General features: G+C 47.8%; 1 protein-coding gene across 4 annotated transcripts in view; it reads right to left on the bottom strand.

Moving 5' to 3' along the window:
• The window catches only part of LOC137480881 (contactin-4), a 281,234-nt gene that overhangs the window by 30,078 nt on the left and 238,597 nt on the right, over positions 1-12,559 (bottom strand). For all 4 annotated transcript variants that reach the window (XM_068202332.1, XM_068202331.1, XM_068202333.1 and 1 more), the window contains one exon: positions 1,685-1,812. In XM_068202332.1, coding sequence (XP_068058433.1) covers positions 1,685-1,812 — 128 coding nt within the window. The remainder of the gene's footprint in view (positions 1-1,684; positions 1,813-12,559) is intronic.

Below are 12,559 nucleotides of genomic sequence, written 5' to 3'. Positions count from 1 at the left end.
TTTCACTCTATAATACAATATTTTACACAGTTCATTTGGAGTTCAGAATAGTTTCTGCTCTTTTATACTTTTTATGGGCCAGACTTCGAAATTGCATTTCTCAGTTTGCTGTTAATATCCACATCTCGGGCTAAAGAGTTTATTCTCTGTTTCGTGCACATGTGTCACTGCCATTAATGCAAATGGAATGGAGTCAAAACAGAGCACTGAGGGGACAAAAGCCCTCACTAATCCCTTATCACCTCAGTGTGAAGAAGAGTGATTTGTGGAGCACAGGAAGGCAGAGATCAGGTGCAATAATGCCGAAGTTTTCCTGCGAGTTGCAGGTTATTCCTTGTGCCCTGGGAGGGAGGAAGGATAAGCCAGGAGCTACAAAACCATGCCTCTGGAATAACAGAACCCAGTCACTCCTGCTTCCAACAACTGGCTTTTTTTTTTTGGTGGGAGAAGCTGTCCCTGAACTGCAGCTCCTGATTCTCCCCCTGGGGTCTTGCAGCACATGGAAAACCAGGCCAGCCCCAGATGTGGCCAAGCTGGAGCTGGACAGCTGGAACCCCACCCTGCTGCCATCCCTGGGGAGCCTAGGGAAGGGGCTGGGGCTGGATTTTCCATTTTGCCCCCCAGTTTTGCTCTGGGACAGACAGAGGCTGATCACAGGCTGCCCAGGGAATGCCCCTGGATCCCTGGAAGTGTTCAAGGACAGGCTGGAAAGGGCTTGGAACACTCTGGGATAGTGGAAGGTGTCCCTGGCCATAGCAGGGGGTGGGATAGGATGGGCTTTAAGGTCCCTTCCATAATTTTGATAGTGGATAAAATCTTTTATCCCTGAGCAGCCCTTTCCTGGTTGTTTGCTGCAGATGCTTCTCAGGACAACCCAGATTAGGAAAAAAAGAGAATCAGCTGCTACAGATGTTGTAGATGTTGTGCTTGCTAAATACAGAGACCTATCTCTGGTCTTCACTTATCTCTGTTCTTGTTTTCAGGGACCAGCGTGGGCAAATGCCACACAAAGGACTCAAAACAACCCCAAACTTGGAGAATTGTTGGGGTCCACATGCTTCCCTACAAGGTTCAGAAAATCCCAGGCTGCTTGGGGTTAGAAGGGACCTCTGGATATGTTCCAGCGATAAAAAACATGGATTAAAACCCACATTGAAACATTTAAAGTATTTTCTATATACCACAGACACAGCTGACAAGGCAAGCCTCTAACTGAGTATGATCCATCACTGCAAATGTGTGGGAGAATTAAAACTGACAGCATTAGAGCTTTTTGATTGATTTATCACTTCGTAATCAATGTTTCTTCATTTGCTATCCAATATAGATTTTTCCTCAAATAAGAAGGAGATAGAGAGTGAGTGTAAGGGTAATAATCTGTATTTCATGGCCTATAGTAATTAATCAAACACTGGACTATTCATCAGCAGAGCAAAAATTAATCCAACACATTTGTCAGTTCACCTCATTGTTTATCAAATTATTCCTTTAAATAACTTTGCCAGATTATTCCTCTAAATATCTTGGTCAAACCACAGCTTTTACTATTGAAAACAAAATTTGACAGAACGCGAAAAAACACTCGGAATCCCTGAAAAGCTGAAATTCTGCCCTGGAGGAGGAATAATGAAAATAAATGGGAGTTTGTAGCCCAGGCAGCCACAGTAAGAATGGTTTTAGTCACCTTTCACCACCAGGCTGCCCGTGCTGCTCGCTGTCCCAAAGTGGTTGGTGGCCACGCAGGTGTAACTTCCCGCGTCCGACTTGGTGACGTTGACGATCCGCAGGCTCCCGTCATCCAAAACAGTGATTCTGCAAAGACAGCAGACACAGGAGCTTTATTTCCCTTTCTCTGAAGCCTCCATAAAACCCTTTTGAGCGTGCACTAATTGTGGATGGTGCAGCAGCAGCCAGCCCTGCCCCGCGCGGGGAGCCGAGCTGACGCGCGTCTCTGCGGACGCGCTTCACAAATACTGAATGCATCATTTACATGAGTTCTCCGTGTCCTTACTGCAGGGCAGCTTTCATTTACACACCAGCAGCTCGTGCAGGTTTTCCACAGCCTGTGCTTTTGATCCTCATCCCTCTCTCCATGACAGCCCCTGCGGTGGAGCCCTGGCTCCGCGGCGAGCCCCGGCGCTCGCTGCCGCGTGGAGCAGGGCAGATGTGCTGGAGAGGGTGTTTCATTCCCGAGGTTTTCCAGCAGGATGATGGATTTTCACTCAGGGCACCACCTCTCTGCCTGTGTGTCGCTCAGGTAAACTCAGGGGTTCATCTGCACTGGTGCCTGCGGGTTACAGTGTCCTGTCTCACTCCCATGCTCTGCTCACCTGCACGTTCCCCACCTGAACAGTGGGAGTTTTCTGCAGTCTCTGGAGGCCAGCAGGCAGGTGAGGATGGAATGTTAATTCCTGGGTGATTCCCCACCCCCTCCTATAGCACAAGAGCACTTCAGGTTCCCCCTGTTCTCTCAGTGAGCTTTGCCTCCTTTTATGGTTGTTATTTTTTCTGCTCTAAGTCGGTGAACATAGAAAACCTGATTTTGCCCAGTAAATCCCATTGGAACATGAATGACTTCTGCCCTGTGGAGGCATCACCTAAGGAGACTCCAGAAAAACCTTTCTCCCCCGCTAAAATCACCTCTTTTCACAACATTTTTGCCTCCTCAGAATCACGTCCTGCAGCACAATCTGCTTTCTCACCTTCATCCACTTGCAGAGCTGCATGGAGAATCTTGTATTAATTCCTGCCTTGTCCTGCTCAATTATTTCCCAGTTTCACTAAAACCAAGAAGCCTTCCTGCATCTTTAATGCCAACAGAGCTCTGCACAAGTGGACTGAGAAATCAGGAGGAAAGAACCTCAGCAACAGCAGCGGCACCACTGCAGGGGGGCTCAGGAGGCACTTCCCTCATGAGGAGGCTTTAGGGAATCACCTGGAGTCTTGGAACAGCCCTGGGACAGCTGAACAAAGGCCCAGCCTGAGCCAGGGCATAAACTCAAGCACCCTGGGGCTCCGTGGCTCCTGCCAGCTGCAGCCACAGGGCTGGGCAAGGTGTCCAGTGACGCTCAGGAGGCCTCAGCTCGCCCAGGGAGCTGCTGAGGGTCCCCTTTGCCACTCCCCAGGCTCTTGGTGGGCACACACGAGCTACAGAGCCCCCATGCACAGACCTGCTTCCACACATGGCACAGTTTGAGTGGCTGTGCCAAGCGAGGAGGAGGAGGAGGAGGAGGAAGATGGCACAGGATGCTCAGAGAGCAGTCACCCACCTCTGTCCTGGCTCACCTCTGCCTGACCTGCCCCTGCAGCAGCCCAAAAGCCACAGGGCAGCTGGCAGAGAGCAGGGACAGGGGTGATATTCCACCCATCAGCGGCAGTGACATTAATAGGAGCCTCTCAGCTGGCTCATGGTCTCCAAATTGCTGCAGTCAGTAACGCTCACTGCTGTCATTTATTTCTGAGGGACTCCAGTGCCACGGATTTGCTTCTGTGGCAGTGGCTGCAGCTCAGTAATTGGAAGGGAGCAGTGGAGAGAGGGTCTCTCATCTCCAGCACTCCGTGGGCATAGATCAGTGCTCGTGCTGCATCAAACCCGGGCTGGAGTGGCCACGCTGGCCTCCAGCAGGAGCTGGGCAGCACCAGCAGCTCCCCAGGAATTATTTGCTGCTCTTATCAATTCCAGATCTTCAGGAACAATGGGGCCTTTCTGAACACTGAAGGTGCCCTTGGCATACATTAAAATTCCAGTCAATGTACACCAGGACAAGCTCAACAAGCGTTGTGCTCCAGCTCAAGGAGGACCACGGCGCTCCAGCACTGCCCCACCAGGCTCTGCTCTCCTCCCCTCCCTCCCTCCACACTTTTGCCACCCCAGGAAATGCAGAAAAAGTGGGGTTTTTGATTATTTCTGTACAGTTGAGGTTTTATTTTTAGTTATTTACGCTTTATTTTCAGCCATATGGCTGAAAGCTATTTACTGGCTAATCTCTTCCATGGATCATTTTAATTGTGTCTGTTGATGAGGCTGGATTTAATTTCAAATTCTAATGCCTTTTCTGTCTCTGTCTTTCTCCTGCTATTGGTTTCCTTCTCAGTTGTCTTTATGCCCAGTGTCAGACTGGTTTTTAGTTGACGAGGACTGGAAAGCCCTGGGGACACCTTGGGATCAGGACAGACAATCCAGCTCTGGCACATCTCAGGGAGCCTGTGCTGTCTTTATTTCCTTCCCTTCCTAAGCTGAGACCGTGCTCCCAGGCTTTACAGCCTGAGCCCAAGGACATCCTTTAACCCCAGGAAGGTTTGCAAAGAGCTCGGGGGGACCTGCCCTGAGTTCTCCAAAGCCCTTCCCCAGAGAGCCCCCAGGAATGTTTAATTCTCATCTGCTCTCTCAGTAACTCCCTCCACACTCCTGGAAACCAGCAGCATTAGAAGTGACAGATAACTGCACAAGTTAACTGAATTTTTCCAAATAAATCAGACCATTGAAACCTCCCTGTGACTCATTAATTAGGAGGCCTTATGGTTATGTGGCTCTTTTTGCTGAAGCTGCTTTTCTACAGTGAATGTTTTGTCCTCTAATCGGAATCCAATGTGCCAAAAGTTAACAAATAATTATTTGAACACTTGGAAATTTGTTACAGTTAGTTGAAAAAGGAGGAAGGCCTCTCACTGATATTGCTAATTCCCTAATTTTCTTTGCAGACATATCCGCATTAAACGGGTTGAGAGCTCATTTCAGGCCACTGAGGTTCTCAAACTCCTAATTGGCTTGAAAGAAAACAACCCTTCAGCCACAACTTGTAGCAGTTTGGGTGAAAAAGTTCTTCCAAGACACAAAGTTCAAAGTGAACAAAGCACTGCTCATTGTGCTCTCTCCTCTGAAATACACCCTCAAAATGTTTCCTAACCAGATGCCTGGGAAGACATAAAAACAAACCACATTTCCCATAAACACACACATCAAACAAAGTGTTGGCTGCTGCACCTCTTCAAACCACTACAAACTCCAAAAAGGAGCTACTGACTTGCTATTAAATGTTCTGGGTTCCCTGACTCTACTAACAGCAGTGGTTACAATGAATAAAAATATAAATCTCTTCTTGCGCAGGTTAATGAACTGTTCTGCTGCTAATGTCACTCCTAATCAGAGAAAAATCAAAGATAAAAATATCCATCTGGAAAAAAAAAAGACAATTTAGGATAGTTTAGCATCCTTATAGGAAGAAAGGTCATCTATCTTAAACACAGCATTTTAAGAGAGAATCTAGGGGTCTGTGCTGTCAGCTGGAGATTTCAGGTCCACAGAGAGCAAAGACAAGTCTGAGATTAGGAGATAAAAGCATTGCTTGTTTCCTAAACTGAAGCATTGAGTTCTACTGCAGCAAGAGCTGACCGTGTCAGTGTTTTGATCCAAACTCTTCTGGGGACAAAGAACCTTTAGAAATGCTGCAAACATCCCTCTCCAGCCTTCCTCAGCCATTTCCATTTTGGCACTGCAGCAGCAAATGGGAGAGATCACTGGACACTTTGCAGCACCCTAAAGGAGCCGACAGGCACAGAGCTCCCAGGGCAGCTCCTGTGACAAGGACAGGCACAAGGGGACAAGGGGAAGGCTCCCAGTGCCAGGGGGCAGGACTGGCTGGGATATCCATCCCAGAGGGTCACAGCCCCCTGGCTCAGTGCAGCCCCGAGTCTCCAGGAGCAGCTGGAGATGGATGGGAGAGCTCAGGCACACCTGGAGCAGTGTCAGGAGGAAGAGCAGTGCAGAATCCCTGGGCTCTGATCTGTTGGTGCTTATTCCCAGCTCATGATCCCCCTGCCAGACCTGTAAATCCCCAGCAGCAAGAGTGTTCCCTCCACCCCAGGTGTGATTCATGGAGCCCACTGCAGCACTCCCCACTGCTGGGCAGCATTCCCAGGAGCAGATAAATATTCCTCAGGCAGTAACGTATGCATTTAGAGATAGAAATTGTCCTGTCGAGCTCGGGAAGAGTTTTATCACCGATTTTGTGAAAATGAGATCAAGCCCTTACTTGGAATAGAAAGGAGAGAAGAAGTCAGGAAATCTGCCCAAGTCCTGGAGCACATCATAAACTTGAGTGTCAGCAAGCACCTCCATGGAAATCTCACCTCTGGGTGCTTGGCTGCTTCACCTGCATCTCCCAAAATGTGCCTGCTGCTCAGCTTTGACAGAAAGCAGACCTTAAAATCCCAGACTTAGAGCATCCCCCAGAACATCTTGCTCTGGGGTTTAATTAAGAAAACCCCTGTGGCCCCAGGAGCAAAGCAGCAGCACTGCAGAGCCAGGGGTGCTTGGAGCTCACCTGCAGCTGTGCAGGGTGAGGAGCAGGGCCAGGCCCGACCTTCCCAGCGGGAACGGTTCCCCAGCCCCACGGCACCGCCGGAGAGCTGCACAGCCAGGTGGCACGGCAGGTATCCCTCAATGTATTCCTCACAGCTTGCCCTCTATTTTTCTGTTCAGCAGGTGGAAACACGTGGGATATGGACGGAATATGAATGGAGTACAAATGCAGTGCATATGGCAGCCCGGGCATGCGTCCCCTTCCCGAGGGACGCGGCACAACCCCGGCGCTGCAGATCACAGCTCCGTGCTTCCTCCCAGCAAAAGTGCTCAGAATGAAAAAGTGACTTTTTGCTTTTTTCCCCACCCCCCCTTGAATACTTCCATTAGCACTGCTGCAATGGAATAAGGTATTTTGTTTTCTTATCTAATCATTTTTAGCATTTTAATTTATGAAATACAAGCATAACTACCCTTGCTTTCACTCTTGATTAAGCACATGTAGCTGAAATATTTCATGCTTAGCCAAGTGAATATTTTAAATACTTTTTCCCCCGCGAAACAATGCTTAGGATGTCCGATCCTTTTTCTATTACAGGGAGAAAAGATGTCTTAGAGCAAGCATTTAAATGAATGTCAGCTGGAAGAAACACACACTGAGTGCAATTTCAGATAAAACTACCATTGATCCCTTCGTGTACAGCCTTTGTGGCAGTGGTGACGTGGCTATTGAAAAGAGACACTGGTGCCAGAGTTCTTCTGAGAGATAATCCGTCTTCTGAGAGAGGATTTAGGTTAAATGTACCTGTGAAAAACAGTGTATTTCAGCTGACATGATGAATGGCCTATTGTTATCCTTGCTGCCGTGCCTGGGCTGGGGGGCTGGAAGCAGAGAAGAAAGCAGAAGCACCAGGCAGCCCTGACTGCAGTCTCAGCAGTGTATTTGTTCCCTCTTTTCCCAGAGTTCCTTGGCAGGAATATCTAGAGCGATTTTTAGCCTAACAGCAACTTTGCCTCATGCCACAACTCCCGGCAATTGCATTATTTATCAAATTATTTCTATTTCTATCAGACATCTTTGTCGCTGTTCATCACCTCTTAAATAATGCTTGCCATGCAACGGGGGTTATTAAAATGATCTCATGGATGTGGTACTGGCCATTAGGCTATTTTTGGTAAAAAAATTTTACCAAAAAAAATTTTACCAAAAAAATTCACAGGTTTTACTGCTCAGAGCACAGCCCACCCAAAATCAGGGACAAAGCTCAGGAGTACCTGCTTATCACTTGAAGAATGGGCTGGTTCAGGGTATAGTCCACAGATAATAACTCTTGTGGCCCTGGGATGTTGTCCCCAGGTGTGACTCCAACCTTTGTGTTGCATAAAGAACTGACAGCCAGGTCAGAACTTTCTGTTCCCTACCTTCATCTCCATTAAAACACCCCGAGGTCAAAGCCAGGCTCCTGGGGCTCACAGCTCTGATGGTGCACAGGGGGAGAGAGCCCTGACCCTAAACCCCACCCAGCACCCAGTCATGTCACTGGGACTTGCCACCCTTCACCAACGCCAGCCCAAACCCTCAGCATCCCCCTAAGCAGGCAGGGCTTTCCAGGCTGGGCTTCATCCTCATCCTGGCTCTCCAGATGTTTCTGAACTGGGAGAAAAAGTTATGGTGTCCACACCACCAGCAGGGTGGGACATCAGCACAGCCTGAGGGCTCAGAACAACAACCTGAGCAAGGAGGAGACAAGTTGGGTTTGTTCTACAGCTGTCAGGGTAAATCCATGGGAAAGGCAGGATGATCCCATGTGCTGGAGCACCACGAGTTTTCCATTTGATTTCCATCTAAACTCCCAACTGAGTGGGCTCTCCTGCTGTGCATGCAGCCTCCTGCACACCTGCGCCTTCTTGCCCTGCTAGCTGTGCCTCACCCAACCCCCAGAGCTGCTCCAGTGTTTATTTGCCTGTAAGGACCTGTCTTTTCACAGAAGAGCCTGAGATAATTTAGAGCCTCCGTCAAAGCCCATTTAATTTAGTGCACGTCTCTCTTTCAGTGAAGGCAGCAGTAGATAACTCCTGCCTTATCCATGACAACTGACAGGCCTCTTAACAGCAGCCCCCCTATAATTAATTTTCAGGTAAGAACTATATTTGCTCTAAATAGACTGAGGTAAAATCCTGTTGCATCGAGTTCGGTAGAACATCTCCCACTTCCCAATGTGGGAAGCCATTCTCCCTTGTCCTGCCACTGTCTGTCACTCTCCCTCTTTTAGTACTGATTCATCATGAAAACCTGTAAACAATATTCTAAAGAGAAAGAAAAAATAGAACATCTTTTGCACAGATAACCAGTTTTGATATTATAGTAGTGGCCTCTTTGGAAATATCCAACAGCACACCACTGCTGAATTCAGCATCAGCTTAAACCAGCCATGGAGCTGGAATCCTACGTTTGCCCACAATTTTCTTTTTCCACCAATTGTTTATCTGCAATGACGGAGCAGTCCAAAGCAATAATGCTGCATCCAGCCATTATTAATATCTGTAAACACAAAAGCTGTGGTTTGTCATCATCTTCCCTTTGGTCTGTACATTTTTAAGACAAGTCTGAAGTGACAGAACCTCATCCTGATGGAGCAGGGAGGCAGCAGGAAAGGAAGGGAGCATTTATAGCTATTAGAGGCTTAATGTAGATTGTTCAGAGATGCCTGGAGTTATAATTCAAATACAAAAATATCCCTAGGTTATCTAAGAAGAACAGTTCTCTGGAAAATATCTTTCTTAAGGGATGCTGGTAACGGGAGGAAACAAATGAAAACCAAACACAAGAACTGTGAGGGATCCCGAAGGGAGTGAGGGGGCTGTGGAGAATTTCAAATAATAGAAACATTTTTTGCCTTCTCTCTCCAAGCACTTTTTTTTTTTACTACGCACAAAATTAAAATAATACAGTCAGAAAGCCCATGCCATCAAAATAAATATTTGAGCAAGCAGATTTGAGTAAAGCAAAGGAAAGCTTTGTTTTTACAACAGCTTTCATTCCTGAGATGTGAGGCAGTGACAATTTGATATGGGAAGATTCAAGATTCTGCAAGTCCAGAAGGGTCTGATGGTGCAAAGAGCCAATTTTCCATTGATTTCGGCGGGAAATGAAGACCATCCCCCAGGGAAATGGCCCTTTTGACACAGCCCCTCCAGCTGGCAGCTTATTTTGCAGACAAAGCTGACTGCTAAACCACGAACGCTGTGATGGCACCGTGAGGGACAGGCATGCTCCACACTCCAAACAAAAGGCTCAGGACATGGACCAGTTCTTCTGGTGGCAGTGGAGGGGCAAAGCACACTGAAAAGCACTCATGAGAAGCTGAAGCCTCCCTTTCTGCACAATTAGCCAGCAGAGACACAGCTCTCCACACGCGTCCTCCTGCGCTTGCAAGCGAGGAAAATCCTGTCTGGGCAGCAGCAGGGGCTGCAAAGCCACCCCTGCTTTCACTCTGCCTAATGTTCAGTGAAATATTTGCTGTGCTCATTCTTCCAGGGCACTGGCTATAGCCCAAGGCATGGGAATGAAAAGACTTCTAGTCCATGGAGAGGGACAGTGGAAATCCAAGGAATCGTGTTTGGAGTGCAGCATCCAGCCACCCACGCCAACAACGCCTTCCTGAAAAGGACAAGCCACCACTCTCTACCTACAGCAAACACTGTGGAGGTTTGTAGAGCATAACAGTCAAAGGGAACTCCACTGGAGCTCATAAAAATTATTCTCTTATGAGAAAAACAGATCCACGCAAGATTTTCAGTGCATCAGCTGCTGACACAAAGCGTTTCTGGGAGCGTTCGCGAGATCAGAGCAGAGGCAGCAAATGCATTCTCAGCTTATTTGTTCCAGCTGATACCACCCGAATTCAAGCCCAAAGGCACAGCCTTTCAAAGATAACACATCTTTCCCTCTGGTTCCAACAAAAAATGCCCAAAGTACAAAGAGAAATTACACACTCAGCTTGTAATGGACATTAACAGGTTTGTGAGATCCAAGGACACATTTACATCACTTCAAAATGATGTTTGAATAGCCATCAAAAATATCACCAAGTCTGAAATGTTCATTAGGAATCCTTCTTCCCCTTTCAACATGTAATGATTTCCTCGGATTCTAAAAGTGCATCTCAGCGTGTGGCCCTAACTGTAAAATCATTGCCTGCTTGCTCTTCACCATAAAAACACCCAAGAGAAGAAACATCTGATAATAAGTTTTTCCTTTGAAATGCTACAGACATACGAAAATCATTATTGCTGCTTTCTTCAGCTGGAGGACAAGCAGGAAGCTACACATCAATTCCAAAGTGCATTTAGGAGGCTGATGCCAGGCATTTCTTTGGGAAGCAGTGGCTGCAGGGCGTGCTCACCACGACAGAGCAAACTCCATCCTGCTCCCCTCGATGGTGGCACTGTGGGGAGGGACCGGCTCCTTCCTGGAGCAGCTTTACACAGAGGGAGGAACAATTTCAGCACCCAGAGATGAATTTAATAATCATAAAACCATGAGAGACCTCAAGCAGGAACAGCAGCAAGTGACACATTTCTTTTAAGGGTGTCAACACGGGACGCGTCTGGCTGTGATCCAGAGGTCAGATGCCTCAGGGACAGAGCTCTGGATCCTTCACCCCCTCTACCTCTGCAAGCAGAGCTCTGCTTCTAAAATTAATCCACAAGCACCAAGGTGAAAGCCTGATGATTTCTCTTGACCCCTTGTGACAGGTTTCTCTTAAGGATATCTTCATCCTGCTTTTAAGGATGTCAACACGGGATGCATCTGGCTGCACTCCACAGGTCAGATGCCTCTGGGACAGGGCTCTGGATCCTTCACCCTCTCCACCTCTGCAAGCAGAGCTCTGCTTTTAAAATTAATACACAAACACCGAGGTGAAAGCCTGATGATTTTTCTTGGCCCCCTGTGACACATTTCTCTTAAGGATATCTTCATCCTGCTTTTAACAGGACACATCTCAGTGTGCTCTGGAGGTCAGATGCCTCTGGGACAGAGCTCTGGATCCTTCACCCTCTCCACCTCTGCAAGCTGAGCTGTGCTTTTAAAATTAACACACAAGCATCAAGTGAAAGCCCTTTGACTTCTCTTGAGCCCTTGGGGCACAGCAGCCCTGCAGGTTCGGCCCGGCACGGTTCTGAACCAGCTCCAGCAGCAGCACAGGCAGCAGTGGTGTCCTACACGTGTTTCACGGAGCACTACAACACCACCACGCTGCAAGTAATCTGCTGGGGAAACGGGAACAGATTGCTGATGTTACAGGAGGCTGTGCCACGGCATGAGGGAGAGGCTCATTCCAGGACTGCCAGCTGAAATTTGGCACAGGCTGGGACTGCACTTGTCAGAGCATTCGGCAACAGTTTGTGGCTGGAAACAGGAAATCATTTCCTGCTTCTACGGGAGCAGATGGATGAAATGGAAATTTTAGGGATCAGCCTAATTACTGATGCATACAAAATAAACCAGCACCAAACCTGGATTCTACACAAGTCTCTAATCCTCCTCAGGTAACCTTTAGCTGGAAACATTTATAGAATCATCAAAATCATTTTTAGGTAATGCCCTTGAAGAACATTGACTCCAACTGTTAACCTGGCACTGCCAAGGCCACCACTGGCCCCTGTCCCCAAGTGCCACATCTTTTTAATCCTCCAGGGATGGGGACTCCAGCACTGCCCTGGGCTGGACAGCCCTTTCAGTGCTAAAACATGGTGTGATCACAGAATCACAGGATGGGTTGGGGTGGGAGGGACCTTAAAGCTCATCCAGTCCCACCTCCTGTGGGCAGGGACACCTTCCATAGACCAGGTTGCTCCAAATCCCAATCCAGCCTGGCCTTGGACACTTCCAGATCAACACAGAGCTGAAACCTGCTCCTGCTGGCAAACAGCTTATGAACAGGAGGCCATTAAGGACAACGACTTTCCAGGGCTTCTGACCACCAAATCCATGGGCTTCCTGGTTCATTTTATTCTCTTTCTGCAGAAAATTGATTAAAATAAGTGGACAAGTCAGTTCTTTCAGATGTTGCAAGGAAGTAGAGCCATCTCGTGCCACAGTCTTTGCAAAGTGAGATGAATGCTGCGCTGTCGATTCAAACTTCAGAAAGCCATTTGCAGGGTGTCATTTTTCATTTTGCCCAGGCAGGATGTAATGAAAACCCGACAAGTTATTGATGGTTTGGTTACCTGTCTGCCTTCAAGAAATTGCAC

Source organism: Anomalospiza imberbis, chromosome 11 (genome assembly GCF_031753505.1).
Source record: "Anomalospiza imberbis isolate Cuckoo-Finch-1a 21T00152 chromosome 11, ASM3175350v1, whole genome shotgun sequence".
Taxonomy (NCBI): Eukaryota; Metazoa; Chordata; class Aves; order Passeriformes; family Viduidae; genus Anomalospiza; species Anomalospiza imberbis.
Note: the sequence above shows the minus strand (reverse complement) of the source record. Positions and strands in the feature narration are given on the sequence as shown.